The 13,351-nt window shown below is 44.8% G+C and overlaps 1 protein-coding gene across 2 annotated transcripts in view; it reads right to left on the reverse strand.

Moving 5' to 3' along the window:
* noc2l (NOC2-like nucleolar associated transcriptional repressor) overlaps positions 1–13,351 on the reverse strand; it is a 175,254-nt gene that overhangs the window by 55,198 nt on the left and 106,705 nt on the right. The window contains exon 13 of one of the 2 annotated variants that reach the window (XM_043676134.2): positions 3,715–3,828. The exons of the other annotated variant lie outside the window; for it this stretch is intronic. Within the exon in view, the coding sequence (XP_043532069.1) occupies positions 3,715–3,828 (114 nt within the window). The remainder of the gene's footprint in view (positions 1–3,714; positions 3,829–13,351) is intronic. 2 annotated transcript variants of the gene reach the window in all.

A 13,351-nucleotide genomic window follows, 5' to 3' on the forward strand; every position in this document is an offset into this window, starting at 1 on the left:
GTGCAGACATTCACAGGATTTGTTACTGGATGTTGCACTGCAACAAATCATTTACCGGACCTACTGTGTGCAAGGACTTGATGTGGCTCTCTCCTCAGTTATTCCTGACAGAGGCTCTAGAGTAGATTAAAATGATAGAACAAAGGACTCGGAGAAAATTATTAAGCTCAGAGGACTATAAATCATAAATGCTTCAGAAAGGAAAGGCACTGAATGCAAATTTCACATGAAGGATTCAAAATAGCCTACTCTTAACTAGTAATGCTGAACTTATCATAGGGATAACAGAAGGAGATAGATTTCTTCTTTCAAATGGTCACAATGGGTTTATTTCAAGTCTGTCACCAGATTTAGATTAGATTAGATTCCCTACACAAGTCCACACTGACCCTTCGGAGAGTAACCCACTCAGTCTCATTTCCCTCCGACTACTGCACCTAACACTACGGGCAATTTAGCAATTTGGCATGCCAATCCACTTGACCTGCACATCTTTGGACTGTGGGAGGAAACCCACACAGACACGGGGAGAACGTGCAAACTCCACACAGACAATCACTCGAGGCTGGAATCGAACCTGGGACCCTGGTGCTGTGAGGCAGCAGCGCTAACCACTGAGCCACCGTGCTGCCCTAATTGGCTTCCTGTATATAAAAACTTTTAGGCAAAAGGTTGAGCTGCACACAAGTAATATTTTGAAGGATCTGAAAGCCACTCATCTAATCGCTTTGCTATCACAGAGTTGCCTAATTCGAGACTAGCTTGCTGTGCTAGTATTACCATGAGCTGGCCTCACAACAAAGACCAAGTTTTGTGACCAGAAAGAAACTTAAAAACGCACGGGAGGTTGGTTGAAATTCCAACATCTACAAAAATAATACCCTCTTTCATCAGAGAGGAGGAAGTGGGACGCTGTCTCACAAAACACATAGCCAAAGGCCACAGCAGGTACGGGAACACTGCCAAAACCTAACACTGACTGAGCCCACAGGAAGATAGGATTGGAATCTATGGAAATGGTTTACAGACTAAAATAGATCGACAGAGTTCAGAACTCTGTTGGTTATTTGAGATTTGTTTACATTTAAGTGTCCTTCGCCAACCTGGACAGTAGTCTGTCAGCAAGGGCTGATCAACCTCCCAGCCAGAGCATAAAGGCTGACGATAGCTGCTGATGCATTTCAGGAAGCTCTGTGGTCCAGTCTGGTCAAGTAGTCTCTATACGCAGCATTCCTGATGAAGAGGTTATGCTCAAAACATCAATTCTCCTGCTCCTTGGACTGACCTGCTGTGCTTTTCCAGCGCCAAACCTTTGACTTTGATCTCCAGCATCTGCAGTCCTCACTTGTTCCATCAGGGGAGAGGTGGACTAGGTTAAGATTGTTTTCACTAGTGTTCAGACGAATGGGGGGGGGAATCTCACAGAGACGTATAAAATTCTAACAGGACTAGGGAGGGTAGTGCAGGGAGGATGCTCCTGATGGTGGGTGCTTCCAGAACCAGAGGTTACAGTCTGAGGATTCGGGGTTGACCATTTAGGACGGAGATGAGGAGACATTTCTTCACCCAAAGAGCGATGAGCCTGTGGAATTCATTACCACAGGAAGGAGTCAATGCCAAAACATTGAATCTATTCAAGAGGCAGCTGGATATAGCACTTGGGGCGAACGGGATCAAAGGTTATGGGGAGAAAACAGAATTAGGCTATTGAGTTGGATGATCAGCCATGATCACGATGAATGGCGAAGCTGGCTCGAAGGGCTGAACGGCCTCCTCCTATCTTTGATGTTTCAAGCAGTTGAACAATGGCATGCTTGAATGGAGTGTAGTGAAATTTATGAAACTGAGGAACATATCTTGCTCCATTTAGTGACTTAAGCGTTAATAAAGTATATGCTCATGAAGTAACAATTTGCTTGATGGTTTCAGAGCCAGACACACATTGAGGACAGTTGTCTATGCTAAGCCTCACCTATGCTTCTGATCAGGATGCCATGGAAGAGCTGGGTTAAATTTGAACCTATCTTTTTTAAAAAAAAATTCTTCACAGCTGGCTACTGCATTTCTGAGAGCATTTAAGAGTCAAGCACATGGCTGTGGGTCTGGAGTGACATGTAGGCCGGACTGGATAAGGACATTAGATTCCTTTCATTATAGGATTGACTTTTTGTTATGACAATTGATAAAGCTTGCATGGTCTCCATAACGAAGACAAGCTTTTCTTTTAAATAGCCCAGGTTTATTACAGTCATAGAGGTCTACAGTGCAGAGAAAGGCCATTCGGCCCATTGAGTCTGTGCCAGTCAAAGACAACCACCTAACTATTCCAAACCCATTTCCCTGCAAGTTGCTAATGGCTCTGTAAGCCTGGGCATCACAAGTGCATAGCTGAATATTTTCTCAGCGTTATGACAGTTTATGCCAAGACCACCTTACAGCCTGTGGGTTCCAGACTCCCTCTGCCCCTCTGGGTGAAACATATTTCCCTCACATTCCCTCAGCTTAAAACCATGCTCCCCGGTCATGGATCCCTACACCAGTTCATTCACCCGGGATTGGAGCATTCCCGGTGCATTCACCGAGGACTGGGGCTTTCCTGGGAGGTTCACCTGGGATTGCGGCATCCCTGGTGTGATCATTCAGGATTGCGGCATTCCCAGTGCATTCAATGGGATTGTGACATTCCCAGCGTGTTCACCCGAGTTTGGAGCATTCCCGGTGTGTTCACCCGGGATTGTGGCACTCCTGGGCCGTTCACCCAGGACTGGGGCACTCCCCGGTGCATTCACCTGAAATTGTGGCATTACTCGGTGCATTCACCCTGGATTGCGGCATTCCCAGTGCGTTCAGTGGGATTGGAGCATTCCCGGGGTGTTCATCCAGGATTGGAGCATTCTGTGGTGTTTACCAAGATTGGAGCATTCTCAACGTACCACTTTAGACTCTCTGTGGCTATCTGAATGTGTTGCAATGATCAAGCCTCCCAGCTGTGAGGTCGATGTTCCTGTGCTCTCTCTGACAACACCTGCCATCTGAAAAGCTAGCAAAACCAAGTTTTGAACAATCTCTGGAAGCAACTTGCGATGTGATAAGCACAGACGACCTTGAGAAGGTGATCCTCAGATTGTAGAGGGGGAAGCTCCAATTAACCTTGAATGGGACGGCTCAGTGTGTCACGAGGCACTTGAACTGAGACCATTGGACAAGATGGGCACTATACAGGTCACCATGATGTGGAGATGCTGGCATTGGACTGGGGTGAACCTCATCTGAGGAAGCAGCAGTGCTCTAAAAGCTCGTGATTTTAAATATACCCGTCCGACTGTAACCTGGTGTCCTATGACTTCTGACTGCTCAGGTTGCAATTGGACTGAGAAGCAATTGCGCTTTGTTTTAAATTCACTGGATGCAAAGGGAACCACAGCCGAGATTCATTTAGATTAAAGTAACAGTACACAGGACAGAATCGTATAGCTGTGTTAAGGTCCCGGGGCAGAGATGGACGTTTGTGTGTGAGAGCTCGAATTCATGTTACCGGTCAAACACCAAGCATCAAACAAAATGCTGTTCCCGAAATCACTCTCTTTCCTGTTTTGAGGCAGGCAGGAAGATGTTCTAATGTATTACAACTCCATGATGATAATCCTTATCATCCCATTAGTGAGGCACCCGGTCACACAGACAAGCAAGGTTACCCCTTAGTGCACGACTTACTCTGAAAGCTTTCTCATGTAAATTTGCAGAGGACAACTTCAGAATCACAGTGAAGTTGATTGGGCGAAAACTCATCCTGCCAGGTTTCTTGTTAAAATCAACCTGTTGGAAAACCTAAGGAGACAATCACAAGTATAATTCAATTGAATTATGTTAATAGATGATATTTGCAAGGTTTGGAAATCATTTGAAGTTTATAATTTCAGCCAGAATGAAACACTCAGATTGTGAATTTGGGCGTTAGATGTGGTTCACTCATTGTTTAAAACCAAGCTTCTTTCTCCTGCCAACATGGGACAATCACCACAGAACTCTTCAGCCACATGAGAATTTCTTCAATTGTTAACTAATCAAGTCAAATCTTTTGGCCTAAAACATACAGAACATACAAAATGAACTGCATCCTTTACTCAGTCACATGTAGAGACTGAGAAAAGGACATGAGTAGCCTCAACTCTCCACCCCCCTCCCCGCCACCCCCACCTCTGCACTCCCCCTCTCTCTCCCTCCCCCACCTCCGCGCTTCCCTTCTCTCTCCCCACAACGACACTCTCTCCACCTCCACACACACACTCTTTCTCTCCACCTCCACCCTCTGTCCGTCCCACCCTGGACGCTTGTGAATGCTAACTTATAATTTTATATTCGCTGAGAATTTAGGACTTTTTGCAGTTCCAATGTCAAAGGTCACTGTACTGATTATAATGAGGTCAGCCAGGTGAGTTCCCTGATTGGGGCTCTTAATCTGATAGAAACAGGAGTATCAGACATCCTGACACCCACGAGTTGACTCTGACGAGTCTATACCAGAGTCAAGGATTTTGCACATTAAAAGAAACGGTGACTTGTAGAGATGTACAGCATGGAAACAGACCCTTCATTCCAGCTCGTCCATGCCAACCAGATATCCTAACCTAATCTAGTCCCATTTGCCAGCATTTGGCTCATATCCCTCCAAAACCTTCCTATTCATGTACCCATCCAGATGCCTTTTAAATGCGGTCATTGTACCAGCCTCCACCACTTCCTCTGGCAGCTCATCCCATACACACACCACCCTCTGTGTGAAAAAGTTGCCCCTTAGGTCCCTTTTAAATTTTTCCCCTTTTACCTCAAACCTATGCCCTGTAGCCTGGGATTCACCCTAAGAAAATGATAGAACATAGAAAAGTACAGCACAGAACAGGCCCTTCAGCCCATGATGTTGTGCTGAGTATTAATCCTAAAGTAAAATAATCTTGTCATTTCACCCTATCCCAGCCCCTCATGATTTTATAAACCTCTATAAGGTCACCCCTCAGTCTCCGATCCAGTCTGGCCTACACTTGACTCTCCCTAAAGGACATTACGGCATTAATCCAGAGGCCAAGACTAATGCACTGAAGACACAAGTTCAAATCCCACCACGGCAACTGGTGGAATCTCAATTCATCAGTCTGGGACATGAAGTTGGTGTCAGCATTATCAAACACACCCATCATCAATGGACGTTCACAGATGCCTTCCAGAGAAGGAAATCAGCCACCTTTACCCAGTCTGGCCTACACATGACTCCCAACCCTCAGCACTCTCTGAAATGGCTGGGCAATGAGGGATGGGACACCCACATCCAAGGGAATGATAACGTGCGCCATCTTGCTTCCTTTGAATAGAACCGCGCCAGTCGATTCATTGTCCACAGTTTGATGGTCCAGCTTACAGGCCACAGAACAAGAGCAGCAAGTGGATAAATGTGAGGCATCGCCTTCTGGTAAAACAACCAAGGGCAGGACTTGCACAATTAAATGTAGAACTTTGGGTAGTGTTATAGAACAGAGGGTTCAGGGACATAATTGTTCAATATTTGCATCACATATAGACTGGGTGGTTTAGCACACTTGCCTTTATTGCTCAGTCCTTTGCAGTATAGGAGTTGGGATGCCATGTTGACTTTGTACAGGATGATGGGGAGGCCTTGTCTAGAGTACTGTGCCTAGTTCTGGGCACCCTTATATAGGAAGGATATTATTAAACTGTAGAGGGTACTGTATAGATTTATCAGGATGTTGCCGGGAATGGAAGGTTTGAGGTATAAGGAGAGGCTGGACAGGCTGGGGCTGTTTTCAGTGGAGCGTAGGAAATTGAGGGGTGACTTTATTGAGGTTTATAAAATCATGAAGGATATAGGGAAGGTGAACAGCAGATGCCTATCTCCAGAGTGGGGGAGTTCAAGACCGGGTATATTTTTAAGATGAGAGGAGAATAATGTTAAAAAGGACATGAGGGGCAACCTTTTTACACAGAGGGTGGTTCGTGTGTGGAATGAACTGCCAGAGGATGCGGGTACAGTTACAACGTTTAAAAGACATTTGGATAAGTTCACCAATAGGAAAGGGTTGGAGAGAATAGAGCTATCCAAAAGATGGGGTGTATTAGTAAAAGGAAAAACAAGACTTCGAAGCAGCATTGCTGCGGGACATGTTGAATCGGCTGCTCCTGTGGGACTGGAGAGTTTTTAAAAATCTTTTTCAAAAAGAAAGCCTGACCTTGGCTCCAGGGAACACACGCAGTCAGAGGGGGAAGTGCTAACATCAAAGGGAACGAGAAACTTAAAGAGAAGACAGATGATGTTGGCAAAGGAGAGGTTATCTGAGGAAAGTGAAATCTTGGACTGACCGTCACAGGCCACGGAAAAGAAAAACTCCAGTTTATTATTCAGAAAAGTAAAAGGACACTTTTCATGCACTGAGCTAGCAACAGTTCACTCAGTGAAGAACCCACAAGCCCAGGACCTGCATCCTCCGTGACCATTCCTGCCTCTAATTATAATAGCAAACAGGACAGACGAGAGAGAGAGAGACAGAGAGAGAGACACACAGAGATAGATAGACAGAAGGGGGGGGGGGGGGGTGGAAGAGAGGGCGAGCACAGCAGGTGAGGGAAGACAGCAAGAAATAAGAGAGAAACAGGGCAGAGAGAGGAGAGAATGAGAGGTTAAAGCAGGGGATGTTGTAGGGGAGGGGAGGGGAGAGAGAATGGGGACAAAAGAGAAAAGGGAGAAGGGACAGAGAGTGGGTGGAGAGAGAGGGGGGAGATAGACAGAGAGACAGAGAGAGAGAGAGAGAGAGAGAGAGAGAGAGAGAGAGAGAGAGAGAGAGAGAGAGAGAGACAGAGAGAGAGACAGAGAGAGAGACAGAGAGAGAGACAGAGAGAGAGACAGAGAGAGAGAGACAGAGAGAGAGAGACAGAGAGAGAGAGACAGAGAGAGAGAGACAGAGAGAGAGACAGAGAGAGAGACAGAGAGAGAGACAGAGAGAGAGAGACAGAGAGAGAGAGACAGAGAGAGAGAGAGAGAGAGAGAGAGACAGAGAAACACACAGAGAGAGAGAGAGAGAGAGAGAGAGAAAGAAACACACAGAGACAGAGAGAGAGAGAGAGAGAGAGAGAGACAGAGAGAAAGAGGGGGCGAGAGAGAGAGAGAGAGAGGGAGGGAGGAAGGGGAGAGGGAGGATGGGGTAGAGTGAGTGCTGGGGAAAAAAGAGAAAAGTAGGGAGAGAGGAGAGATGTTTGTAAAAGTGCACATTGCCACAGAATCCCAGGCTCTCTGAGTGACCTATGACACAACACCATCACTGGTACTAAGTGGTGTCACAGGAGAATTTGTTTAATTGGACACACTCTATCGGAGACAGATGCCAAGCTGGAAGACCAGCAGATGGAGGAAACATCTTGCAAGTTTTACTGGGTCTCTTTATGTCTCTGAGGTTTATCTGTGCCCCTCGGTGCTATTTCAGGATTGCAGACCTGTTCCTTTTTTAAACAACCTGTTGCTGGTACAGGAGCTGGATTATAATTCGGAAATTAGGCCAGAGGAAGCGATTGGACAAAGAGGAATATTTTCACACAGACGCTCATGAAGGCCAGTTTCTACCTCAATGGGACAGGACAAGTTGTATTCTCTGTCAGTTAGGACCCAAAAATCACCCTCACCTCGGAGTCCAAATGCTGTGGGTTCAGGTGCCACTCCAACAACAAGGGAGTGCTACTTTCTCAGATGCACTGTCTAACAGGTGTAACACCAATGTCCAGTCTCAGTTGTGTTTGTGTCAGGGATTAGGACAGTGGAGAAATCCTGTGCTGGTGTCACAGAGCTGTACATCACTAGGTATAAATACTAAAGAGTAGGTGGAGTTAAAACTGGCTGGACATCCTGGAATGTGAGACTCTCTTAATGAGACACAGAGCACGTCAACAAAAAGAAGATGGATTAGAGCTATTCACTCATTAGTCAGAGTCTGATACTTGTTAACCTTGAGTAATAGTAGTCTGAGCCACAATCAATTATTTTAAAAGTTGTTTTGAAATTTGATCCTTAAGATAATTTCTGACTTTGTCTTCACCCTGGCCATTCTATAAAAGGAGCCAAACCCGCTGGGTGGCACTGAGCACATGAAAAACTGTGGCATCAAAGATTCAAGGCATCACTGCAAGGAAGTGCAGGGAAATTTGCCCTGGCGTTCGGGCTAATATTTATCCCTCAACCAACTTCATTCAAATAGATTATCTGGGGACCACTGTGTGTGGCTATCTCCTGCACTTCAATTGAATCCATTGTCAGTAGCAGGGAGCTAGACCAATGCAAACCTGCCTTTCTTTTTCTGGGAATTTGCAAAGCAGCCCCTTGAAACTAAGGCATCGTCCTCGGTGATGTAACACAAGTGAAAATATTAACTCGTCGCCTACCTGTGATCAACTTCAATGTACTGTAAACACATACTTGTACATGCATGTTGCAGTCCACAGCTATGGATAATGATGGAAGAGGCTCCATTTTCTTTCCATAACATGGCCAACCAACAGTCTCTTCCACTCCTACTGTCTGCCATTGACTGGTTCTGGGTAGGGTCAGGGTTAGGGTTAGGATTAGAATCAGGATTTATAATAGATAGAGACACTAGGGGTTGGTGTCATGAATGGACTTCTCTGCTTGGCCAGCACAGTAATGTTGTTGGCCTATATAATTCTTGCGACATTTGTAGTTGGCTTATGTGAACGGATTGAAGATAAATTAGCATTGGGGTCAGGGACTAGGTTGAGCTTTAAAAGAGATCGGTGAATGTTGGGGAACACAAAGTTTAAAGGTAGGGAGGTACTGAAAGTAATCAGTATTAATAGGGAAATGGTAACAGGGAAATTGAATGTGATCCAAGCTGGATAAATCGCCAGGGCCTGATCAACTACATCACAAACGACTTAAGGAAATGGCCCAAGAAGTAGTGGAGGCATTGGTGGTCATCTTCCAAGATTCTACAGACTCTGGAACAGTTCCTACAGATTGGAGGGAAGCAATTGTAACCCCTCTATTTAAGAAGGGATGTCAAGAGAAAACCAGAAATTATCGTCCAGTGAGCCTGACATCAGTAGCAGGGATAATGCAAGAGTCCATTAGAATGAGTTAATAGCAAAGCACTTGGAAAACAGTGACAGAATCGGACTGAACCAACAGGGATTGATGAAAGGACAATCACGCCTCATACCTACTAGAATATTTTGAGGATGTAGCTAGTAGAGTTGATGAGGGGGAGCCAGTGGACTTTAAGTTTTTGATAAAGTCCCACATGAGCATGTAAAAGTAAAGCAATCAGGACTGGGGGTAGTGCGTTAAGACAGATAGAAAACTGGCTGGCAGACAGGAAACAGAGATGGAATGGAGGGTAGTATCTGCTGCTGTACTGTAGGTATCAGTGCCTGGACCCCAACTATTTACAATATATAATAATTATTTAGATGAAGGCACTAAATGTAATATCGTTAGATTTGCTAATGACACAAAGCTGGGTGGGAAGCTGAACCGTGAGGAAGATGCAGAAATATTTCAGTGTGATTTGGACAGGCTGAGTGAGTGGGAAAATGCACGGCAGATAAAGTATAATATGGACAAATGTGAGGTTACTCACTTTGGAAGCAAAAAGGAAGACAGATTATTATCTGAATGGTTGTAAAATGAGAGACAGCATGTTCCAGTAGATATATGAAGCATGATTGTCCTTTCCCCGATCCATGCTAATTCTGTTCGATTTTGTCACTGTTTTCCAAGGCTCTGTTATTAAGTCTTATATTGGACTCTTGCATTTCGGCAAAGATGTTACTTTTGGGGGGGGTGTTACTCATGCCCCCCTACACATTAACAGCACAGAGGTGGAATGAGTGGAGTGTCAAGCTCCTGGGAGTGGTCATCCACAACAAGCTTTCTTGGACTCTTCATGTCGACGCACTGGTTACAAAGGCCCAACAACGTCTCTTCTTCCTCAGGCAGCTGAGGAAATTTGGCATGATGGTGAATACCCTTGCCAACTTTTATAGGTGCGCCATCGAGAACATTCTCGATGTATCAGTACCTGGTATGGCAACTGTACCATTCAAGATCGGAGACGGTTACAGAGAGTGGTGAACTCGGCCCGGACAATCACAAAGGACAACCTCCCATCTATAGAATCCATCTACCAGGCCCGCTGTCAAGGAAAGGCCACCAGCATTCTCAAAGACACATCCCACCCTGGCAATGTTTTCCTACAACCTCTACCATTGCTGAACTGAACACTGAACACACGCACCACTGGTTTTGAAACAGTTTCTACCCTACTGTTGTTAGAATACTGAATGGACTCAAACTCTTAACATTCGCCTGTAACTGAATTTTTTGTTTTTGCTGCTGTTTACCTATTATTTACCTATCGATGCTCCTTAACTCTGTGATCTGCCTGTATCACTCACAAGGCAAAGCTTTTCACTGTGCCTCGGTACACGTGACAATAAATCCAATTCAATTCAATTGCATTATCCCCACCACTGACGTCAGGCTCATTGGTCTATAAATTTGGTTTTCTCTCGACCACCCTTCAAAAATAGAGGGGTTACAATCTTGTATACCAGTCGCTGAAAGTAAGCGTTGCAGGGGCAGCAGGCAGTGAAGACGACAAATGGTATGTTGGCATTCATAGCGAGAGGATTTGAATACAGCAGCAGAGAGGTCTTGCTGCAATTGTATAAGGCAGTGGGGAGACCCCATCTGAAAATGCATGTGCAGTTTGGTCTTTGCCTGAGGAAGAATGTTTTGGCTATACAGGAAGTATAAAGATTTGCCAGACCGATTCCTGGGATGTCAGGACTGTTGTCTGAGGAGGGGATTGAATCGGTTAGGACTATACAAGGAGAATTGGGGTTAAAAGTCTAACAGGACAAGACAGAATATATACAGGAAGGATGTTCTCAATGGTTGGTTGGGGGAGTTGGCGGGGGCGGGGGGTGGGGGAAGAGAGGGAGAGAGAGAGAGAGAGAAACAGAGACAGAGAGCTGGTAGTGTCCAAAACCAAGGGTCACAGTCCACGGGTGTGTATAAATCATTTAGGACCGAGAGGAGGACAAATTTCTTCATCGAGAGAGTGGTAAGCCTGTGGAATTCACTGCCACAGAATGGGTTTGAGGTCAAAACATGGACATTTTTCCAAGGAGTTGGATATAGCACTTGAGGCTAAAGTGATCAAAGGATATGGGGGAGAAACCAGAACAGGCTATTGAGTTGGATGATCAGCCATGAACATGTTGAATGGTGGAGCAGGCTTGAAGGGCTGAATGGCCTACTCCTGCTCCTATTTTCTATGACTTGAAGGTGCCAGTGTTGGACTGGGGTGGACAAGGTTAAAAATCGCACAACGCCAGGTTATAGTCCAACTGACTTACTTGGGAGCATTAGCTTTCAGAGCACTGCTCCAATGAACCACTTGATGAAGGAGCAGCGCTCGGAAAGCAAGTGCTTCCAAATAAATCTGTTGGATTATAACCTGGTGTTGTGAGATTTTTAACCTTGTCTTATTTTCTATGTTTCTATCAACAAAAAAGAAAATGAACAAGAAATGATCCTGAAGATGCCACAGAATGAACCAAGAACAGATTCCCTACCTCTTTTTTTGTAAAAAACATATTTTCCCTGTAATTGCTTCTGTATAGACTGTTAAGCATTGTAGCAATCTTGAGGTGGTTCTAAAATGTCCTTTGACTGCAGGAAAAACTTAACGAAGGGATTTATCCATAACATAAACTATATGGAGTACATTCCTGAGTGTGACTCCAATGCCACAATCACTTTTGTAATAACTGTGCCAAATGCCCCATCGTCAACCAACCGTAATATATTGCCTCTTGGCTCTCTCAATCCTAAATTCAATCCCATCCCAATGGCCACATATAATCCAGCAATTATTCTGGATGCAGGAATAACGCACGTTGCTTCAGGGATCACTTACTGACCCATTGCTGCTCCTATTTCTAATGTTCATTGTGTAGGCTTTCACTCTGAACAGTACCGAAGCATGATGCCCAACTGTGACCATTCCCAAACATATTCTGGTGAATGCTAATGGTCCCAGGGTTACGGTTTGAAGATCGGAAAAATGGTCCCATGTTTTGACCAACGCTCGTTCCTTGAAGCAACTATCAGAAGTCAAATCAAGTGCTACCTCACCTCAGTCGTAACTGTGGGGAGTTTGCACTGTGTATAAAATGGCTGTCTAAAGAACGATGGATAATAGTACCTTCTTTGTGAAGTGCTCTGTGATGTTTTAAGAAGCTTAGTAGGTCATTGCATGTAAATGTAAGGGCTTCTTTTCTCCACTAGATTACTGCTGAGTGGTCCATGGCAGCAGTCCAAGGCCAGCTATGGCTTTGGGAATGAGCCAGCCCATCTCTTGGGTATTAATTAAGGAAAGGAGGGGATAAAGAGAGAAAGATAAAGGGGAGAAGATGCAAAAGGGATCTCAATACGTCTGATATGCAAAACCTTTCGATGTGCGTTAAACTTTAAAATCCCTCAGAGGTATGCACGAGTAGGTTTCATTCAAACTCATCCATGGAGCGAGCTTGTTTCCCTGCTATCAGTGTAGCCTCTTCAGGCTTCCAATCCATCTGGGGCTCTGCTTGTTCCTCAATATGACCCTGGCGTCTCTCCCACTTCCCCCAACCCCATTGCTTGGTGGCTGTCTTTCAGCTGTCCAGGTTTCAGGGTTAGCAGTCCCACCTTAAAATAGTTTTCTTCTGTCTCCAATTTTAAGATGTGTGTTAAAACAAGCTACTTAACTAAGCTTCTAGTCATGGTTGCTAATGGCTCTTTCTTTGTATCAATGTCAAATATTCCTTTAAATATCCTGCGTTACATTTTGTGATGGTTTACTATATTACTGGCCCTTTGTAAATGCAAGTTTGTTCACGGAGCAATCTTCCCCTTGTTCAGCCCAGACCACTCTCATTTCACCCCATTAAAAGAAAGATGAGAAAAGACCATTAAGGCTCATCATCACTCACCTTATTGATCAAACACTACAATTTGATTACTCCTACCCAGTCTCTGCTAAACCTAACTCTTGGCGCAAGACGCAAAATTAATGCCTATTTTTGTCTGAATTCAGGAACTCGTTGTAGAATTGAAGGCACAAATAAACTGATCACTGTAGAGTTGTAGAGTCATAGAGATGTACAGCATGGAAACAGACCCTTCGGTCCAAATCGTCCATGCTGACCAGATATCCCAACCTAATCTAGTCCCATTTGCCAGCACCTGGCCCATATCCTTCCAAACCATTCCTATTCATATATCCACTCAGAT

This window comes from Chiloscyllium plagiosum, unplaced genomic scaffold (genome assembly GCF_037043375.1).
Source record: "Chiloscyllium plagiosum isolate Xiang-an unplaced genomic scaffold, Cpla_swu_hap1 HiC_scaffold_37, whole genome shotgun sequence".
Lineage (NCBI taxonomy): Eukaryota > Metazoa > Chordata > Chondrichthyes > Orectolobiformes > Hemiscylliidae > Chiloscyllium > Chiloscyllium plagiosum.